This window comes from Manacus vitellinus, unplaced genomic scaffold (genome assembly GCF_001715985.3).
Source record: "Manacus vitellinus isolate BGI_N305 unplaced genomic scaffold, ASM171598v3 scaffold_0_pilon, whole genome shotgun sequence".
In the NCBI taxonomy this organism is placed as follows: Eukaryota; Metazoa; Chordata; class Aves; order Passeriformes; family Pipridae; genus Manacus; species Manacus vitellinus.
The window spans coordinates 3284889-3301105 of record NW_021938789.1 but is presented as its reverse complement, the minus strand read 5'-3'; the positions used below and the strand labels follow the sequence as shown (position 1 = coordinate 3301105).

The 16217-nt window shown below is 38.1% G+C and overlaps 1 protein-coding gene across 1 annotated transcript in view; it reads right to left on the bottom strand.

Moving 5' to 3' along the window:
• Positions 1-397: 397 nt before the first annotated feature.
• SH3BP2 (SH3 domain binding protein 2) overlaps positions 398-16217 on the bottom strand; it is a 36000-nt gene continuing 20180 nt past the window's right edge. The window contains exons 2-13 of the mRNA XM_018076328.2: positions 11842-11981; positions 10712-10814; positions 8960-9077; positions 8289-8359; positions 7838-7926; positions 6465-6530; positions 5326-5914; positions 3636-3747; positions 3233-3288; positions 2723-2804; positions 2413-2472; positions 398-1963 (exon numbers count right to left, since the gene is read on the bottom strand). Coding sequence (XP_017931817.1) covers positions 1826-1963; positions 2413-2472; positions 2723-2804; positions 3233-3288; positions 3636-3747; positions 5326-5914; positions 6465-6530; positions 7838-7926; positions 8289-8359; positions 8960-9077; positions 10712-10814; positions 11842-11980 — 1623 coding nt within the window. The 5' untranslated portion in view covers position 11981 and the 3' untranslated portion in view covers positions 398-1825. The remainder of the gene's footprint in view (positions 1964-2412; positions 2473-2722; positions 2805-3232; positions 3289-3635; positions 3748-5325; positions 5915-6464; positions 6531-7837; positions 7927-8288; positions 8360-8959; positions 9078-10711; positions 10815-11841; positions 11982-16217) is intronic.

Here is a 16217-nt window from a genome sequence, read left to right as displayed (position 1 = left end):
CTTAGTGAGAGGTATAGGAGACAGACTGAGCCATGTGTTCTAGCTGTGACTTTCTTCCCTACCAACACCAGAAATTTAACTTTGTTTGATTTGGCATTAAACAGACTAGTACATAGGAGCAAGAGGGCTTGGAGAAAAGCATATAAGTGACTGCAGATTTGTTTGGAACCCTTCTACCTGTTTCTGGAGGGATGAGGGGATTACCTTGCTCCGTCTGATGACCAGAATGCCAGATTTCTCAGCGTTGCTTACACGAAAATTTGCTTCTTGAGGGGACTGAAAACTAATTCCTTTAACTTCATGGTTAGAAGAGTCTAACAGTATCTAACACAACTACAAAAAGAGCATTAAAATGCACACCCACGAAATTAAAGATGACCGCACAAAATGAGGTGAACTGGCACTGAAAGTTTTTATCTGTTTCAGAAATCTATACATTTAGATACAAAACGGCATTAACACAAAAATTTACATATTTTCAACTCTTGTATTACACAAGTAAAGAAAGTGTTATGTTGTAGATGTATGTGTACAATATAAAAATCTTCTGAGTGTATGGGTGGAAAAAAAATCTGAATAGAGCCCCAAAGAGAACATACTGTAAATATGACTGTCATGACACAATGAAGTCAATTATTCCCAGACAGAGAAAAGTTTACTTTCTAAACAGTGTATGTGAATACTGTAAGAAACTTGAACTTGCTCTGATATACATATATGTATTTGCCAAAAATGTTTTTTAAATGCTGTCTTGGCTGAGCCTTCTTTAGAGTCAATCATGTCAGAGTAGTGAATCACAGGGATACTAATTTAAAATAAAAGGAATTAGAAACCTAAGATATTCAACGAAATCTGAATTTTGAGTACTTAATATACACATAAACCCTATTAGAGCAGGAACAGAGATCAAAAGACTGATATTGTGTATGTCTGTGTCTCTTGCAAAAGATGGAGGCAGAGTTTCTTGCCTCCATTCCTGTGTATGATCCTCATACTACATCTGTTAGTAAGGAAAATTCCTTAGGGATTAAATCCTGGTTTATTGTTTTTGTAAACAGAAAATTCTTATTCGGTGATGGTTTTGTTATGTTTTTAAAGTTGTGGCAATCTAGTGGTAACAACATTAAAATGGGCATGTGTAAACTTTGAAAAGGTAACAGAAAAAAAGAAGTTTGTGGATACAGACTCAGACTGAGATGCCACAACTGTACCAGCTGGATAGTACCTGACAGTGATTACTGCAGACACTGTACTTGGAAGGTACACGTATGTATGAGGTGGCTTAAAAAAAAGCCAGATTTCCTGATCATCTTTACCCATAGTAAATCAAATAGTTTGCACAGAAGTCTTCATTATTTACACGTCAACTATACAAGTAATACAAAAGAATATCTCAGTTGAGCACCAGTGCTGACTTTAGGAGCACTACCTTCAAGTCAGAGTATTAGTATTCCCTGTCACAAGTAAATTCTGATATACGTCCACAAGTTTCCATTTTCTGGATCAGTTGTATTCAGTCCACTTCTTTGTTCATGCCCACCTTTGACATTCCAAGAAGATTAGTGATAGCAGCAGTTTTATAAAAAGTCTGGGTATCCTGGACAGCTTTCCCAGCATAACCAGTTCAGATCTTTTTGAAAGAAAAGACCATCAAATCCACGGATCTGGATTGTAAGGTTTTACCAAGAGTTCTTTACATGGCGTTTATGTACAATTCATGTGAGAATAAATGGTGGGAACAGACTCAGTTTGTGTGTGCAAACAGCAGGATGTCCAGCAGTGGCAGGAGTCCACAGTGGGGTGTCAGTGAACTAGGGCTGTCATGTCACCTTGGTTTGGAGTAACCATAAGGACACCGAAGCATCAGGCTGTCATGACTAGGTAAGACATGAGTGCTGTAGTATTCAACCAAACTTCCCATGTTCAAAAACATGATGTCTGAATCCAGGTAAAACTTGTCATCCTGTTGTAGAACAAAAACCATATGTAATCACTGACAGTAATGTTTCCAACTCATTGTTTAAAGAGAAAAAGCCAAAACCCCATCATCAGAATTAAAGAAGTTCTTTCAAACATATGACTGCCCTGCAAACTAGTCAGTCACACAAATAAGTCCATATTAAACTCAGGAATTTAATATTCCATCCTTTAGGATTCAACTGGAGCTGAAATTTAGATGTGAACATTTACAGTTTATCTTTCATGTGATACACCAACTAGACAGCCCAGATCTGAATACTCAGACTCTCACCCTAGACAAGATATTTGTAAATCAGCTGATTTTTACTTTCAGGAACGACAACAAGTTTAGACTTTAACTTACTAATTCCAATATATACCTATATGCACCCACATTTTATACACACACACATATATATAATATACACATGAACACAGAGTGCAGTGACTAACCTTTTCAAAGATTCTGTAGTTTCTCACTTTTCCTGAAGGTTCATCCCATACAACCAATACCTTGAAGAAGAAAAATGCAACATATTCAGTCTATGCTACCAAGCTCTTCTAAGTCAATGTATTATTGAGGAATCAATTAAAATTCAGCCTAAAAAAAAAAAAAAATCTCCGACAGGACAGCAATTGTCTCAGATTTTCTTGCTTTAAGAAAAGAGCCCATCTAAATTATTAAGTACTTTGTCATACATAAGATATAGTATGTCTCAATCAAGAAGTTTTTTGGGGGGTAGATTCAGCAATTGCAAGTTACCTTTCCAGGCTTGGTAGATGAGTTCCTAATACAGTACAATCCATTTTGCGGTTGTCCTTGTGGGCTACTAGCTTTAAATATCCTAAAAAGAATAAGCAATTACATATATTAGCATTTTATGGTTCAGATAAGTTAAGTGCCTACAGTCCTAAAATTCTTTTTTACAAATCTCTATATCAGTTGTAATAATTCATAGTAGATCATCACTGAAAGAATGTCACTGTTCTAACATCCAAACCAGCAGTGCAGCACAGAAGATCTGGCTTTCTGGTCTCATCTACTTTCCTGGCAGAACAACCTTCCCCAAATGGAGCAAAATCACGTTGCATTCTCATCTATCAATTGATACACGAGCACTGAACTAACTTCCCTAAGAAGGGATTTCCATATTAAATACTTGTAGTGTGTTTTTAAACACAAGTTGTACCTATCAAAATTATCTTTGGACTACTGCTCAGTACAGGTTTTGGTAGGACTTCCAAGTAACTATTTTAAAAGTCACATTTTTACCTTTCAACTTCGAAGGATTCAGAGGTATTAAGAAATATTGAAGCAGGCAGCCCAACCTGTAAAAAATAGGAAGAAAATAAAATCACCGTGTAAGTCAATGACAACTAAATACATGAGCAACTTGTTATGCAAATAAGTTACAGCCATCACTATCTGAAATTATTAATGGTGATTTAATCAATACTTTATGCTTTTTTCTCCTTTATATCCAGTATTAAAATCCAGAACTTATCAAGGCATTCTCAAAGAGGTTCAAAAAGAAATTAAAAAAAAAAATTACACAGCACTGTGCTTTCAGAAAGCTATTCTTTTCCTGGAATAATGTATTTAAAACAATTGCCAAAAGTATACATGAGCAAGGAAAAAAATATTCTTTGAGAATGGATCATCTGTTTAATCTTACTTTTTCATAGTCATCATCAGAGTTATCATCATCAGGTTGGCTTGGCTTGGAGGGTAGTGCTGGTTTTTCAAATGAAAAGCTTCTAAAACTCTGTCCATCTGGTGGTGATCTCCTGGAAGAAACAGAACGAAAACTGAAGGATATGTCATCAGGAAAACAGAACAAATTTACACAAAACACTGAAGGGATAGTAAACCTAGAACAGAAATTTCAGTTTAGCCCCCAAATCATAGAACAGTTTGGGTTGGAAGGGGAACTTAAGGATCATCTCGTTCCAACCCTCCTTCCACTCAACCAGGTTGCTCAGAGCCCCATCCAACCTGACCTTGAACACTTCCATGCTCCGAAACTTCTCTGGACAACCTATTCCAGCAGCTCACCACCCTCACAGTAAAAAAATTAATTCCTAATATCTAATCTAAACTTACACCTTCCCTCTTTCAGTTTAAAGCCCTACCCCCTTGTCCTATCACTACATGCCCTTGTGAAAAATCCCTCTCAGCTCTCTTGTAGCCCCTTTAGGTACTGGAAGGTGCTGGAAGGTCTCCCTGGAGCCTCCTCTTCTCCAGGCTGAACAACCCCAACTTCCCCAAGCCTGTCTTCACAGGAGAGGTGCTCCAGCCCTCCAGTCAACTTAGTGGCATCCTCTGGACCAGTTTCAACAGGCCAACACACCTTTCTTGTGATGGGGGCCCCAGAGCTGGAAGGCAAAATAATTTGAGTAATCATAGATTAATTTAGGTAGGAAGAGACCTCTAGAGGTCATTTAGTCCAAGCTCCTGCACAAAAGAGGTCCAACCAGATCAGTCAGCTCAGGAAGCTATAACCAATCACGTTTTGAGTATCTCCAAGCATGGAGATTCCACAGCTACCTCTTGCTCTGGTGTTTCACCATCCACATGGTAAAAAGTTTTTCCTAATACCTACCTGTAATTTCCCAAATTGTGACTTCTGCCTGTTGCCTTTAATCCCAAAACACTGCAGACCTAGGAGGTCTTGCTCTGTCTTGCCATACCCACCCACTAAGTAGTAGCAGGTACCAGTGATCTCCCATCGGTCTTCCTAAAGGTTGAATGAATCCAGTTCTCTCAGCCTCTCCTCACTTATGTGCTACAGCCCAAATATCTTGGTGGCCTGACATGGGACTCACTCCAGTCTGTCAGTGTCTTCCTTGTATTTTGTCTTTAAAGAGTGTATTACTTGTTCTTCAGAGCTGCTGAATGATCCAATGGACAAAAATATTTTCATCTGATTCACCACCATAACTAGTTCCACATCCCTTACTGAAGTTGATCTTAATATAAAATGGAACACATTTCCTATCTCCACAGAAGCCTGAAATTGTTTCTGTAGTTCCTTGAGGTTCTGACATAAAGGCTTCTTATTCACTGCAATCAAAGGCTATTAAGGCTTTGAGACTCACCTGAAAACAAATGAACTATAAAACTTTGGTGTAATTATTTCTTTTTTTGGTTTATCTACTATTTCTTTCTGAACTATTTCTGAAACTAAATTCATTACAGAATTTTCCAATAACAAACACAGGCAATAAAAGCACAACACTGAGGAAGAGAGGGATGGTGCAGGGAAGAGAAACAGGTATCACTATGAATCTGAGAAATATGACTGTCTACTAGTTAACTAATACACAATGGAAAAACATAATTGTGCATTGTGTTTTCATACTTACTGTAACTGGGGACATGAAGACTTCTCTGCTCTAGGCTTGATTCCAGGGGGCTGGTGGCTTGGCACAGGTGGCTTTGGGAGCACTGGTGGCACAAACAGTCCAGGTTTACCATGTTCTCTTGGCACTTTCAGCTCCACTGGTTTTTCAGTGAGCTGTGACAGCTTGGGTTTATTGGCTGGTAGTGGAGGAGGAGTTCGCGGTGAAAGGTTTAAGTTTTTTAGCTTCTCGCATCCTTCTGGAAGAGCAAGGACTTGGGCTGGAGGCAGAGGGTCTGGAGGCAATGGGTGAGATTCTTTGACACACACAGGCTTCTTGAAAACAGGCAAAGGGGGCACAGGGGGCAACTGCTCACTTAGTCTCCGGCTTGAGGACTGAACCTTCAGATTAGGTTCAGCTCGGCACTGCAACTGCGGCTCTCTCGTGGTTACGGGATCCTCTAGTTTGATATCAGGTAAGCTCCTCTTAGGGGGTGGTGGTGGTGCTGGTGCTGTAGGTTTGCCAGCATAGGAATTTGCCCTTGCTTCTGTGTAGGCAGCTTTTCTGACATGAGGAACGGGTGGAGGTGGGTATGCTGGGGGCAGCACCATATCTGCAGAAAGAAGACATCCAAAAGCATGACACTCTGAGGGGAAATACAGTATGTCAACAAACAACACTTTTCACTTTAATTTTATAGGTGATTTAAGGTATTTCACTGGCATCTGGTCTGACAGTACCCAAAATGCTGGATAAGCATTTAACTTTCAGCATAGTTCTTCATGTTATAGGCAGTAAACTCCTGCTATTTTTATTCAGGCATGGCCTGTGATGACTTAGCAAAGGCTTTTCTCTTTGCTAAAAATAAAGAAAAAACAGACTACATTAAAAGCATTAGTCCTGCTCCAGACTGATGGCCAGATGCAGGTCATCCAGGGCAGGAGGCCTGCAAGCATGTTCTGCTTTCTGTAAATGGTTACTGCTGTTACTATAAACTTCTGACCCTAAATACCTCTCAAGATTAGATATGCGTGCATTACTTCAGTTATTTTACCACTTGCAATGTTTTAGTTATGACCAAAGCTAAATAATAACCTGGCATTCCATGTGAATATTGCCTTCACTGGGGGCCTTTCATAAAGGGAATCAAAGAAATCACATACCATCTTTCACTATGTCACAAGTATCTGGCTGCAAGTAGGACTCATCCTCTTCCTCCTGGTCGTAATCTGCAGATAAAAATAAGTGTGTTAGACTCTGATAAGTAGTCCTGGAACCAAGAAAGAGTATCAACTACTTAGGGCTCTTTAATAAACAAATATTTTTCAGAATTTTTTTTAAAGAGGTAAAAAAAAAAAAATTAATAATTTTGGTCCAACTCTCTGCCATCTAGAATAGGTGTTTCCTTAAATTTTAATGTCAATTAAGAAAGCTATCACTTACAACAGGGGGAGATGAAGTACACTAAATATGAAATTTTTTCCCAACTTTTAAGTTAAAATGTCTAGTGCTATAGCCTTCCTGAGAAAAATTCTAATCAGTTGCAGAGACACAACTGCATGGATGCATTGGCAAAACCACTTGGAAAAAAATATAATCCCCAAAACTTAACCCTAACACAGAAACATTTATGATTTTGCAATATGGAAGCCTAAGCAAGCCTAGTGATCTACAATTAACTCTGTACCTTGCTCTGGCAACAAAAAAAAAAATGCACCACAACAAATGGCTTAAGTGGTTTCAATGTTGCCTCTAATTGTAAATCAGAATAATCAAGACAAGAAAAACATGTTACTTCTAGGCATACTTTCTCATTGATTATAAGGAGTCTCAAGAACAGTATGAGAGGAATGCACTAAAAAGAGAAAAAGGTAAGAATAGAAGAACTGATTTTTATCAGATAATTTTCCTAATTTAAACTCCTACTAGGCCTCTTACCATAATTCATCTTGCATACAAACCTTCCCTCCCATAAACACAGAAGGACTAAACTACTATCCTACATGAAATGCTGATGAGTTAGTTTTCCTCTGCTTTGCAGCAATTGAACCGGATTTCCCAACAAGACTCAGTCCTGCCTTTTTGTCTTAGTCAAGAAAAATAGTCAGGAATTTCCTTTCAGGAAATGAGAGTACTCGCTCCCATCAACCCTGCCCTTAGAAATCTGAAAGGGAAGATGAGAAAAGGCCTAGTAAAGGATTTCTGTTGAACCCTGAGGCAAGGTTTCTTATATTGGATTTTACTAATACATTTCTTGACTAGAAGTCAGTTGCTGAAATATGTTGTGAGTGCCTTCCGGATAGGCTCTCTGTCATGTCCTCACTTCTAACTAACCTCCTTGAAAGATCTGAATTTCTTTATTTTTACTAACAGAATATCTGCTTCTGATTTAAAAGTACAACAGCTATACACCTTGTAAAAAAAACAGTTGCAAAATGGATCAGTTTGCTTAAGTTACGGGAATAACTCCTGCAGAATCCAGAAGACATAAATAAACAAATAAAGAAGTCTTATTTATCAGCGTCTGATTTGTCACCTTCATTATCTGCTGAATGATGAGAATACTTGATATCAATGGGACGTTCTACTGAGCCATAGAAACTGTCTGCATCAGAACCAGAGTCACTGCAAAAAAAAAAAAAAGACAGAGTATCTTCTGTTTAGCAGGGCTCTAGCACTGGAAAAGAATGTTGGAAAAGCAGAAGCCATCTGTTCCTATTTCCCAATTAACAGTCTTATATGTTGCTGCTGTCTTTTAAAAAGATTGTATTGCACAAAGCTGACATTTAAAGTTCTCTTAGTAAAAAGATTTATTTTTGTCTTGGTGTTCTTTAAAGTATGAATTAGGAAGGGCCTTCCTTCTTGGGTCTTACTGCACCTGTTCTTATTCAACAGCAAGTTACTTGTAGGTGCGAAAAGCCTAAACCACCACTGTCAAGAGCTAGTGCAAAAGTGATAAAAACCTAATAAAGATTAAGGGCTTATACCTGAATTCTGTTATTGTTTCTTTCTTCTCATGGTAGTGATCAATTTCTCTCCTCAAGGACAGCATCCAATTCTAAACAAAAATAAAAATACAACATTCAACACAACCATCTTTAAATCATTAAACACAGATGTATCTGTCCTCTGTAAGAACAGAGCAACTGTGCAGGGAACACACACTGAAATAGTATATATCCATGACTTTATATTGAAAGGACTCAGTCAAATGTTTTCACTGCCTAAAATGCTGTAAGAACATACTGAAATATTAAATTTTCAGTTTTCAAGTTTCAAGCTGTTATTTCCAAAACTAGGTACCTATTTGTAGTATGTTTATGGGCAAGAGATTTCACTGAACAGTTTTCATACTTTATGAAAGGTTTAAACATATAAATATTTGTTCCTTGGCTAAAAATAAATATGAAATATTTATGGAATATGGAGAAACATATGCTATCTAGTATGACACTTACAGCCATTCCCTAAATTACAAGTTGAACTAACACCAACTTAGTAGTTAAAACTTCAGACATGATTTTCAGAGGAGCCCAAAGAACTAGGTATACAAATTTCAGCGACAGCTGCATTGCCAGTTCATTTAGATTTTAGGGAAGTCCAAGATTTGCTTTCCACTTCAAGGAAAAATTATATTGTAAAAGAAGAAGAAAGTTACCTTTCTTTCATCTTCAGAAGAAGCTGAAAAAAACCACGTCCTGTGCTTCTTGCTTATGTGAACTAACTTGAAAGGAAACACATTACTTGATGTTGTCTCCTCAGCTGCCCGCATAACCCTGAGAAACACAACGACCGATATAGAAACACCTTAATCTATAAAGTTAATGCTGCTGAGCAAGTCAGAAAGCTCTGACAGAAAGCAGTTTTACTGGCCAGTTTTGCCTGATGAAAAATAACCCCCAAGCCCAGGAAAACACCCCAGAAATCCCCATATGTGCACTGGTAGTACTTCTCCATTTAAGTGGTAGAAAGGACAATGCAAGAGCTCTGACAGGAGGAAGAGCACTCATTCGACCACCAGCCAGAATTATGAACGGATGCTTTGACGTGTCCAAGAGTTTTAGTGAACTGCATTAATTCACAAGTGTCACACACAGTAAGAAGTATTTAGGGTGCTTGTGGTCCTTCTTTCAGAAAGGTACTATTTCAGAGGACAAATCAAAACATATGCTTCCCATGAAAAAAAGGAAAATTAGGAAAACTAATATTAAAAGTTAATTTTGTCACTTTTCCCTCATAAACACTTTCTTGCACTTTTTTTTCTATTTTAAAACAAGCATAACTCAACTTCTTTCTTTTTTTGTGTGTATACGGAATTTCCTCATTTGAGATTCCTCTGGGAAAAAAAAAATAAAAACCCCTTCATGCAACTACCCAGTTGAATAATTCTTTCATTTCAAATTCTTTTTCAATAATGTTTCCCTCGGTGCATAATACTGAGGCCTAGTCCCTATTCCAACCAAGGTCTCCACAAGGTTGCTAGAATGCAGATATATAAAAAGCAATAACACAGTCTCTAGCATTTACAAATTCCGTGGTGTTTTTCATATTAACGTGGATTACAGGAGTTAGTGTCACAACCACGTTATACCATGAGTTTCTTCTACAAATTAATCTTGAGTTTTTAATTAGCTACAATGTTTACAAGTGCATTCCCCTAAAATATGCCACTGTTGTGCTCAGTTAGAAAAGCTGTCACAGTCTAAGAAAAGATAATTCCTTATTCCAGAAGTCTGAGAACATTATACAGTACAATAATAACAAATTGCACTGATATTTCTCTACATTCCCTCTCTCATTAAACCTTTCTTAGCAATTTCCTAAGGTTGGATTGGACTTCCATTAGTAGGCCTTGTAGATCCTGCACTCAGACTCTGACAGGACTGGCTAACCTGAAAGCCATATATTTTCGTCTTCAACTTACAAAGCAAATATTAAGATTTAAAACATAGCAAAACGAGTAAGACATCCTGCACGTGCATTCTCTTATTTATCACTCTGTAGTTCAAACAGTTTTGACACTAGAGTTGCTGAATCAGTAACTCCATAAATTTTCCTTTCTGATTCTTTTCTAGTTTTGTGATGATCATCGAAATCCCTACAGAACAAAGATCATTTGTCTGAAAGAATCCACAGCTATCTGCACAAGCATTAAGTCAATAACAAGAGTAAGCCCATTGCAATTCATACAGCTTTACTGGTCAAATTACAGAACATGAAGGCTACCCACTTGCCAAGCACTGGAAATGTCATATACACAATTTGAAAGGAATACTTCTCTTGGAATCCAAGATCAATGCTTAACCCAAAGAACAGATGTAGCTGTGTTTAACTTAGTTGGAAATTAAGCCCATAGTCTCTTGCATTAACTACAAGGAGTTCAGGTGTTAAACAAGTTTTTGGCACTCACCTGTTGTAACCTTTCAAAGAAAAGGCACCCTGGGGAGATGCAGATGTGCTGCTTTTAAAATAGTAGATACATCCCTCGTGGATAATCACAAATCTCAATGGCCCTGAAGAGATAAAAAGTGAACAAAACATGAATCCAAGGGCAGTACAATAACTAGAACTTGGGTAGAATTACTGCTTAAGATTTTAGTAACCTTATTAATCATTATAAATGAGCACGAACTAGTTAAGGGACAGCTTGCTGATGATCAATCACATGGTAAAGCTGACTATTCACAGAGTTTCAGGAGCATTTGATTCCCTCATTTGAGAGGCAGCTGATCTGAAAACTTCAAAAGCAGCCTCAGAGACTGCAGGTCTGACCTCCACCTGTGCTCCTTTACTAGCAGGATAAACAATAGGGGGAAGGTAGCTACAGGCTACAAATACTTGTTTACATCCATCCCAAAACCATGATGGTATCTCTTCTTTCACCTTAAGTACCTAATGCTGCCAATAAAATGATGTTCTATTTTCTTTTTTGAAAGGGGCCAAGACTCCTTCCTATATCAAAGGCAGTAATCTTTGTCCTTAACTATATAATGTATAGCTTCAATATAAACAGGAATAGCATATGAATAGCACACAAATAAAGCCAAAACCTGAAGTTTTCTCCATGTAAACAGACTCTGATTTCAAAAGAAATTACTGGTTTTAAGTACAGCCCAATGTTGGCAGTGAGAAAATTTCCATTTCACAACAGCAACAGGAGTTGGGATATTTTTCCAGTACAGATTAACCAACTGGAAAAAAAAAGCTGAGTACTAATTTCTTTTAGAAAAGAGTATTTGAAATTGATACTTATCCTAGGAATCTGTCTTGAAAAATCTTACTTGTGAAGGACTTGACAAGAAATTTAAACAAGCAAAATAAACGACAACATTTGTTATTTAAGATTTACAGTTCCAAAACAATTAAAGGAGAAATCTTTCAGTAGGGGTCTTTCATACATATGTTCAGGTAAAACTGTATTCCAGTACAAAGTAAGTGGAAGAACAGCTTCAATAAAGAGTCTGCTAACATGATATGTGTTAGAGGCCCCAGAGGCAAGCATTTAAAACACCTAATTTAGTTAATACTCATTCGACTTACACTTCAAGATCTGCAGCTGGGTGCCTCCTTTTTTATGAAGATACCCCGATTTGGTCACTCCTCCAGGCATTGTCAGAAGGTTTTGTGCTCCAATTGCCTTCATTGGGACTGGCCAGACCTGCTCCTGCGAGGCCATCATTCTGCAATTTTGAAGAGTTAAAAGCAGTTTAAAACTTCTATTTTACTTTAAAGAGTGAGTACTGAGAAACAAAGCTTGTTTCCTTAAACAAGCTTTCCAAACAACTAACGTGGTTCAGCACTCAAGAATGTAGCACAGACGGGTGTTCAAAGATTCCAGGAACTTTGCAATGTATAAAAAACTGTGGTGCAAAAAGTCCCGATTTATTTTTGTACAGCTCTCAGGAGTGATTGACAGTAGTTGAAACAATGGAAGAGTGCTTAGTAAACGTTATTTAAGTATTTCTGTGTTAAAAATGCTCCAGATAACACTGCCAGACTTAATCAGGCAGGTGACTAGAAAGAAAATTGGTTTTTTCTCCCAGTGCTACACCACCACACATGTAAATACAATGTCATTTTCTGTACAATGAGGGACTCAAGCCCAAGTTTAATAACTGAAGTATCTAATACTACCTACTCCTGATATTTACATGTTTTATTCTGAATGAAAAGATTAGTATATAATCTCATACCAGATATTATATGCCACAATATCCTGTGCAAATGAAGTTCATCTCAGATTGCTGCAGGCTTCCATTTAATTTATATACCAATCATTAATGCCATGCTCCAAGCTCCTTTGCAGTTACCACTCTTTCTGCTGTCATCTTAAACCAAAAAGATTAGTTTCTTAGGTAGCAGCTTTTTCTGATATATAACTATGAGCCCTCTTTTTCTTCAAATGGTGACAGAACTAGGCTAAAAATCCTACTGGGTAATAGAGAAAAGAAATCATGCGTGGACTGAATGGGAATTTTGACCTAGACATAAAAGGGTCTTTTATCTTCAGGTGTAGGGCTAGAGACCTTTGCTGGTAAAAGGCAAACTAATGAAGTTCCAGTTAATTAATTTCTGATCAAGGAATGATGGTTTAGAACTGATAAGCTTTCAGTGGAGGACTGAAATCTAATGGATCTTGTTTGCTTCTCCTTTACCCAAAAAGGACAGTAAGGGAGGTCAACAGGGAGGCTCAGCACAGAATCCAAGAGCCTCAGCACAAAGCCCTGCCCAAGCACTTTTCCCTCCAGCCTAAGATGGCAACTGAAGTTCCTATACTGAAAAGAACGAGGAAGTGTTGCAGGTTTTTTGAGGGATTAAGTGCAACAGCAGAGCACACATCCATTGAATATGTGTTAGGAAAAAGAGAAACGCCCGGCAATGGATCTTTAGGTGGATCAGCACAGGATTCAGATCTAACTGCTTGCCCTTGCTGATGATGTGTTTGTGGGAAAGGGTAGAAGTTCCTAGTAATTTCTACCAGGAGAATTTGAACTAAACTAAATTCTTCAGGCAGCCTAAAAAACTTAATCACAAAAATTAGGTTTTGGTCCCCAGTGTTACGAAGCAGGCACAACCAGAGGAGGTAGGACCCAAGGCACTAGAAAGGCTTTCACAGCAGACACATTAAGGCATCATGGTTTCCAAATTTTCCCCCATGACTTTCCTCCTTACCAAAAGCTAAGTTACTTTTGTTGTATTCAGCTGTATCCTTCCTTCTGCTGCTTCCTCCATGTTCTTATTAAATGACTGAGATCTTTCCAAGCTGAGTTGTTGCTTCCTCTTCCTCCCCCACAGTGAAATGTCTAGCACCAGCAATGTATTAACAGGTCCAAGAAGGGGCTACTCACATACTTAAAGCTTTTAAGAACAGTAGTAAAACAAAGAATAGCAGCAGAAGTTAACACCCCGCCCCAGCAAATCCTTCAAATTGTTACTCCACATCTTGCAGAAAAGTCTAAGTGAGGGAAATGGAGAGTGTTACCCAGCTGGCTGCTGACACTGCAGCACTGCTAAGAGTAATTTCCTTGAAATAGGGAATGCAAAGACAAGTCCTAGGCCAAATTCTTCTTTTAAGATGCGCTCATCAACATTCAAACATTAAAAATTAATTTATGATTATTTCAGTCTGTTTCTAGTTCTGTTCAGAGAAAAGATTAAGTGAAAGTGGAATCTTTTCATTCAGATAAATACACTCTGATGCCACTTTTCTTGAACTAACTCTAACTTTAGTCTCAATGCCATCCAACAGTTTCAAGTTCATCATGGCTCTTGAAATCCTGTGTGCCTCTACTACAAAGACCAGAACAAGAAAGGACTTAAGTACATAGAGTATGGTGTAAAACTGTTTCAGTGTTATGTTCTTAGGTTGAAAAGCTATCAGAAGAGGCAGAGTTAAATGTTTCAGAGAAGTTACCCAAAACAACCAGTAAGCTGAAATTTCTAGGAAGCCAAACACCGGGAACAAGTGTGTGACACCCTAGGTAAATACAGAAAACAGAAATATTTGTCTAGGTCACACTGGCCTTCTGTACAGGAGTACACCAGTCAGACTACTCACTAAAGCATGCCTGGATGGACATTTTCTTCCCCACCTGAAAAGCCAGAATTTCAGGAAGACAGGAAAAAAATAAAAATAAAAAAAAAATCACAGAAGCAGAGGAGCAAGCAGAGGGAAAAAAAAAATAAAGCCACTTCTACAGTGTGATGACTACAGGATTTAACTGAGGGGAAAGGACAGCAGAGTATCAGGTTCTGCTTCCTCTATCTACATTCATTTCTTTCTTCTGACTACTTACAATAAAACAGTCCTGAGAATAGAGAGCAAAACTTAGAACTTCTCCAATCCAGCTAACTGAATAAAAGGAGACATGGCTGAACTCCATGCAACCAAGTACACATTACTTGAGCTAAAGAGCCCACCTAATACACCAGGCTTTTCAAGAGATTTAGAAGCTGCTAAGCCTATTATCTGGATTTCATTGTGGCTTATAGCACTCCCCATCATATCTTTAGCTCCTCAAGCACTTTCATTTGCTGGCACACTGCAGACACCTTAGGGAGGACTTTCGTATTCGGAGTTGAAATCTTTGAGTTAGGCTTCTAAAATCCATTTAAGTACTTGAAATCTAGTCCCAGGCAGATTTTTCTTCTTTTCTTGACTGCAGAAAACAACTCTGTAAGGACAGATGACGCTGTTTTGCATCATGCTGCTGGGAGAAAGCTGTCAAAACTATGTAACTTCAGGATCTTCATTGCAGGGGTGGGAGAGAGGAAGGAAAAATGGAAGCTCTTAAAGATTTTTCTGGTCTTAGCATCTACAGTCTTTAGCTCACTGAATTGGTTCCTTCTGTTCTTGATATTCCTCTTATAATTTTTTAAATACATTACTTGAAGAACAGATCAATGTTGCATTACCAGGTATGCACAATAGCAAGCACTGAAGTCACTGCAGAGCCTGTTAACTTTGGCATCATTGAGAATAGAAAGATATTTCCAAGTTGTTTCTGATGCAGTTATATTCTTGCACTACAAGCCAAAGATCCCAGCACATATTTTCACTCCTGGTGCATAAGCAGAGTCTCTTCCATGGAGCTGACAAGGAAGTTACCAGGAAGGGCCCACAATGTGCAACTAGAGCTAAGACAAAGCTGTCTCTGACAGTGGTCCTCTGCTACAAACAAAAGGCAACATCACCCATGCAGTATTTGGTTGAAAGCTTCTAGTAAATAGCCACACACATTATTCTTCTTCCCACTCACCTAGGAACCAGATGCATTCACATCTGTGAGGCAATTTTAACATATCCTCTCAGTTAGAATAGCGAGATTGGAGGCTAGGGCATAATTTTACAGGCTAAAAGTCCTTCCATGAGTAAAAGTAAAATTCTGCCACATTAAAATCTGGATTACATTATAGAAGAGCACTTATCCCTCTTGGCCTTAAGAACTATTGGCATTTAGCCCAATTAAAGCAAGTACAAGCTGATTCAATTAAGGATTGCATCTGGAAAAGCCACAAGTCCTCAGTCTTGCTTAACTTCAGCAGAACACATGGCAGATATGATCATCTCCACATCTTGCAGTATATAGGCGTGAAAAAAACATTACCCTCATCTCTGAAACTACAGCTGCCAAAAGCTGTATTAAAAGTTCTCACTTGTTATAATAATATTTATGGTCTGTCCTGGAGCCCAGTTTGGTCATGCTGGAAAAAATAAAAAGCAGCCTCCAAAGCTGCTTTAAACCTGAAGTTTTAACAACTACCTCTATACCAATTGTGTCTGAGAACTTTTAAAACTCTGTAGTATCTCATAACCTCTAGTCTATAAATTCTGTTTTGAAAGTAAAACCTAACAAAGCCAGATGCTAGTTTCCTTCTGAATATATAACTTACATACAACATGACATATATAATCC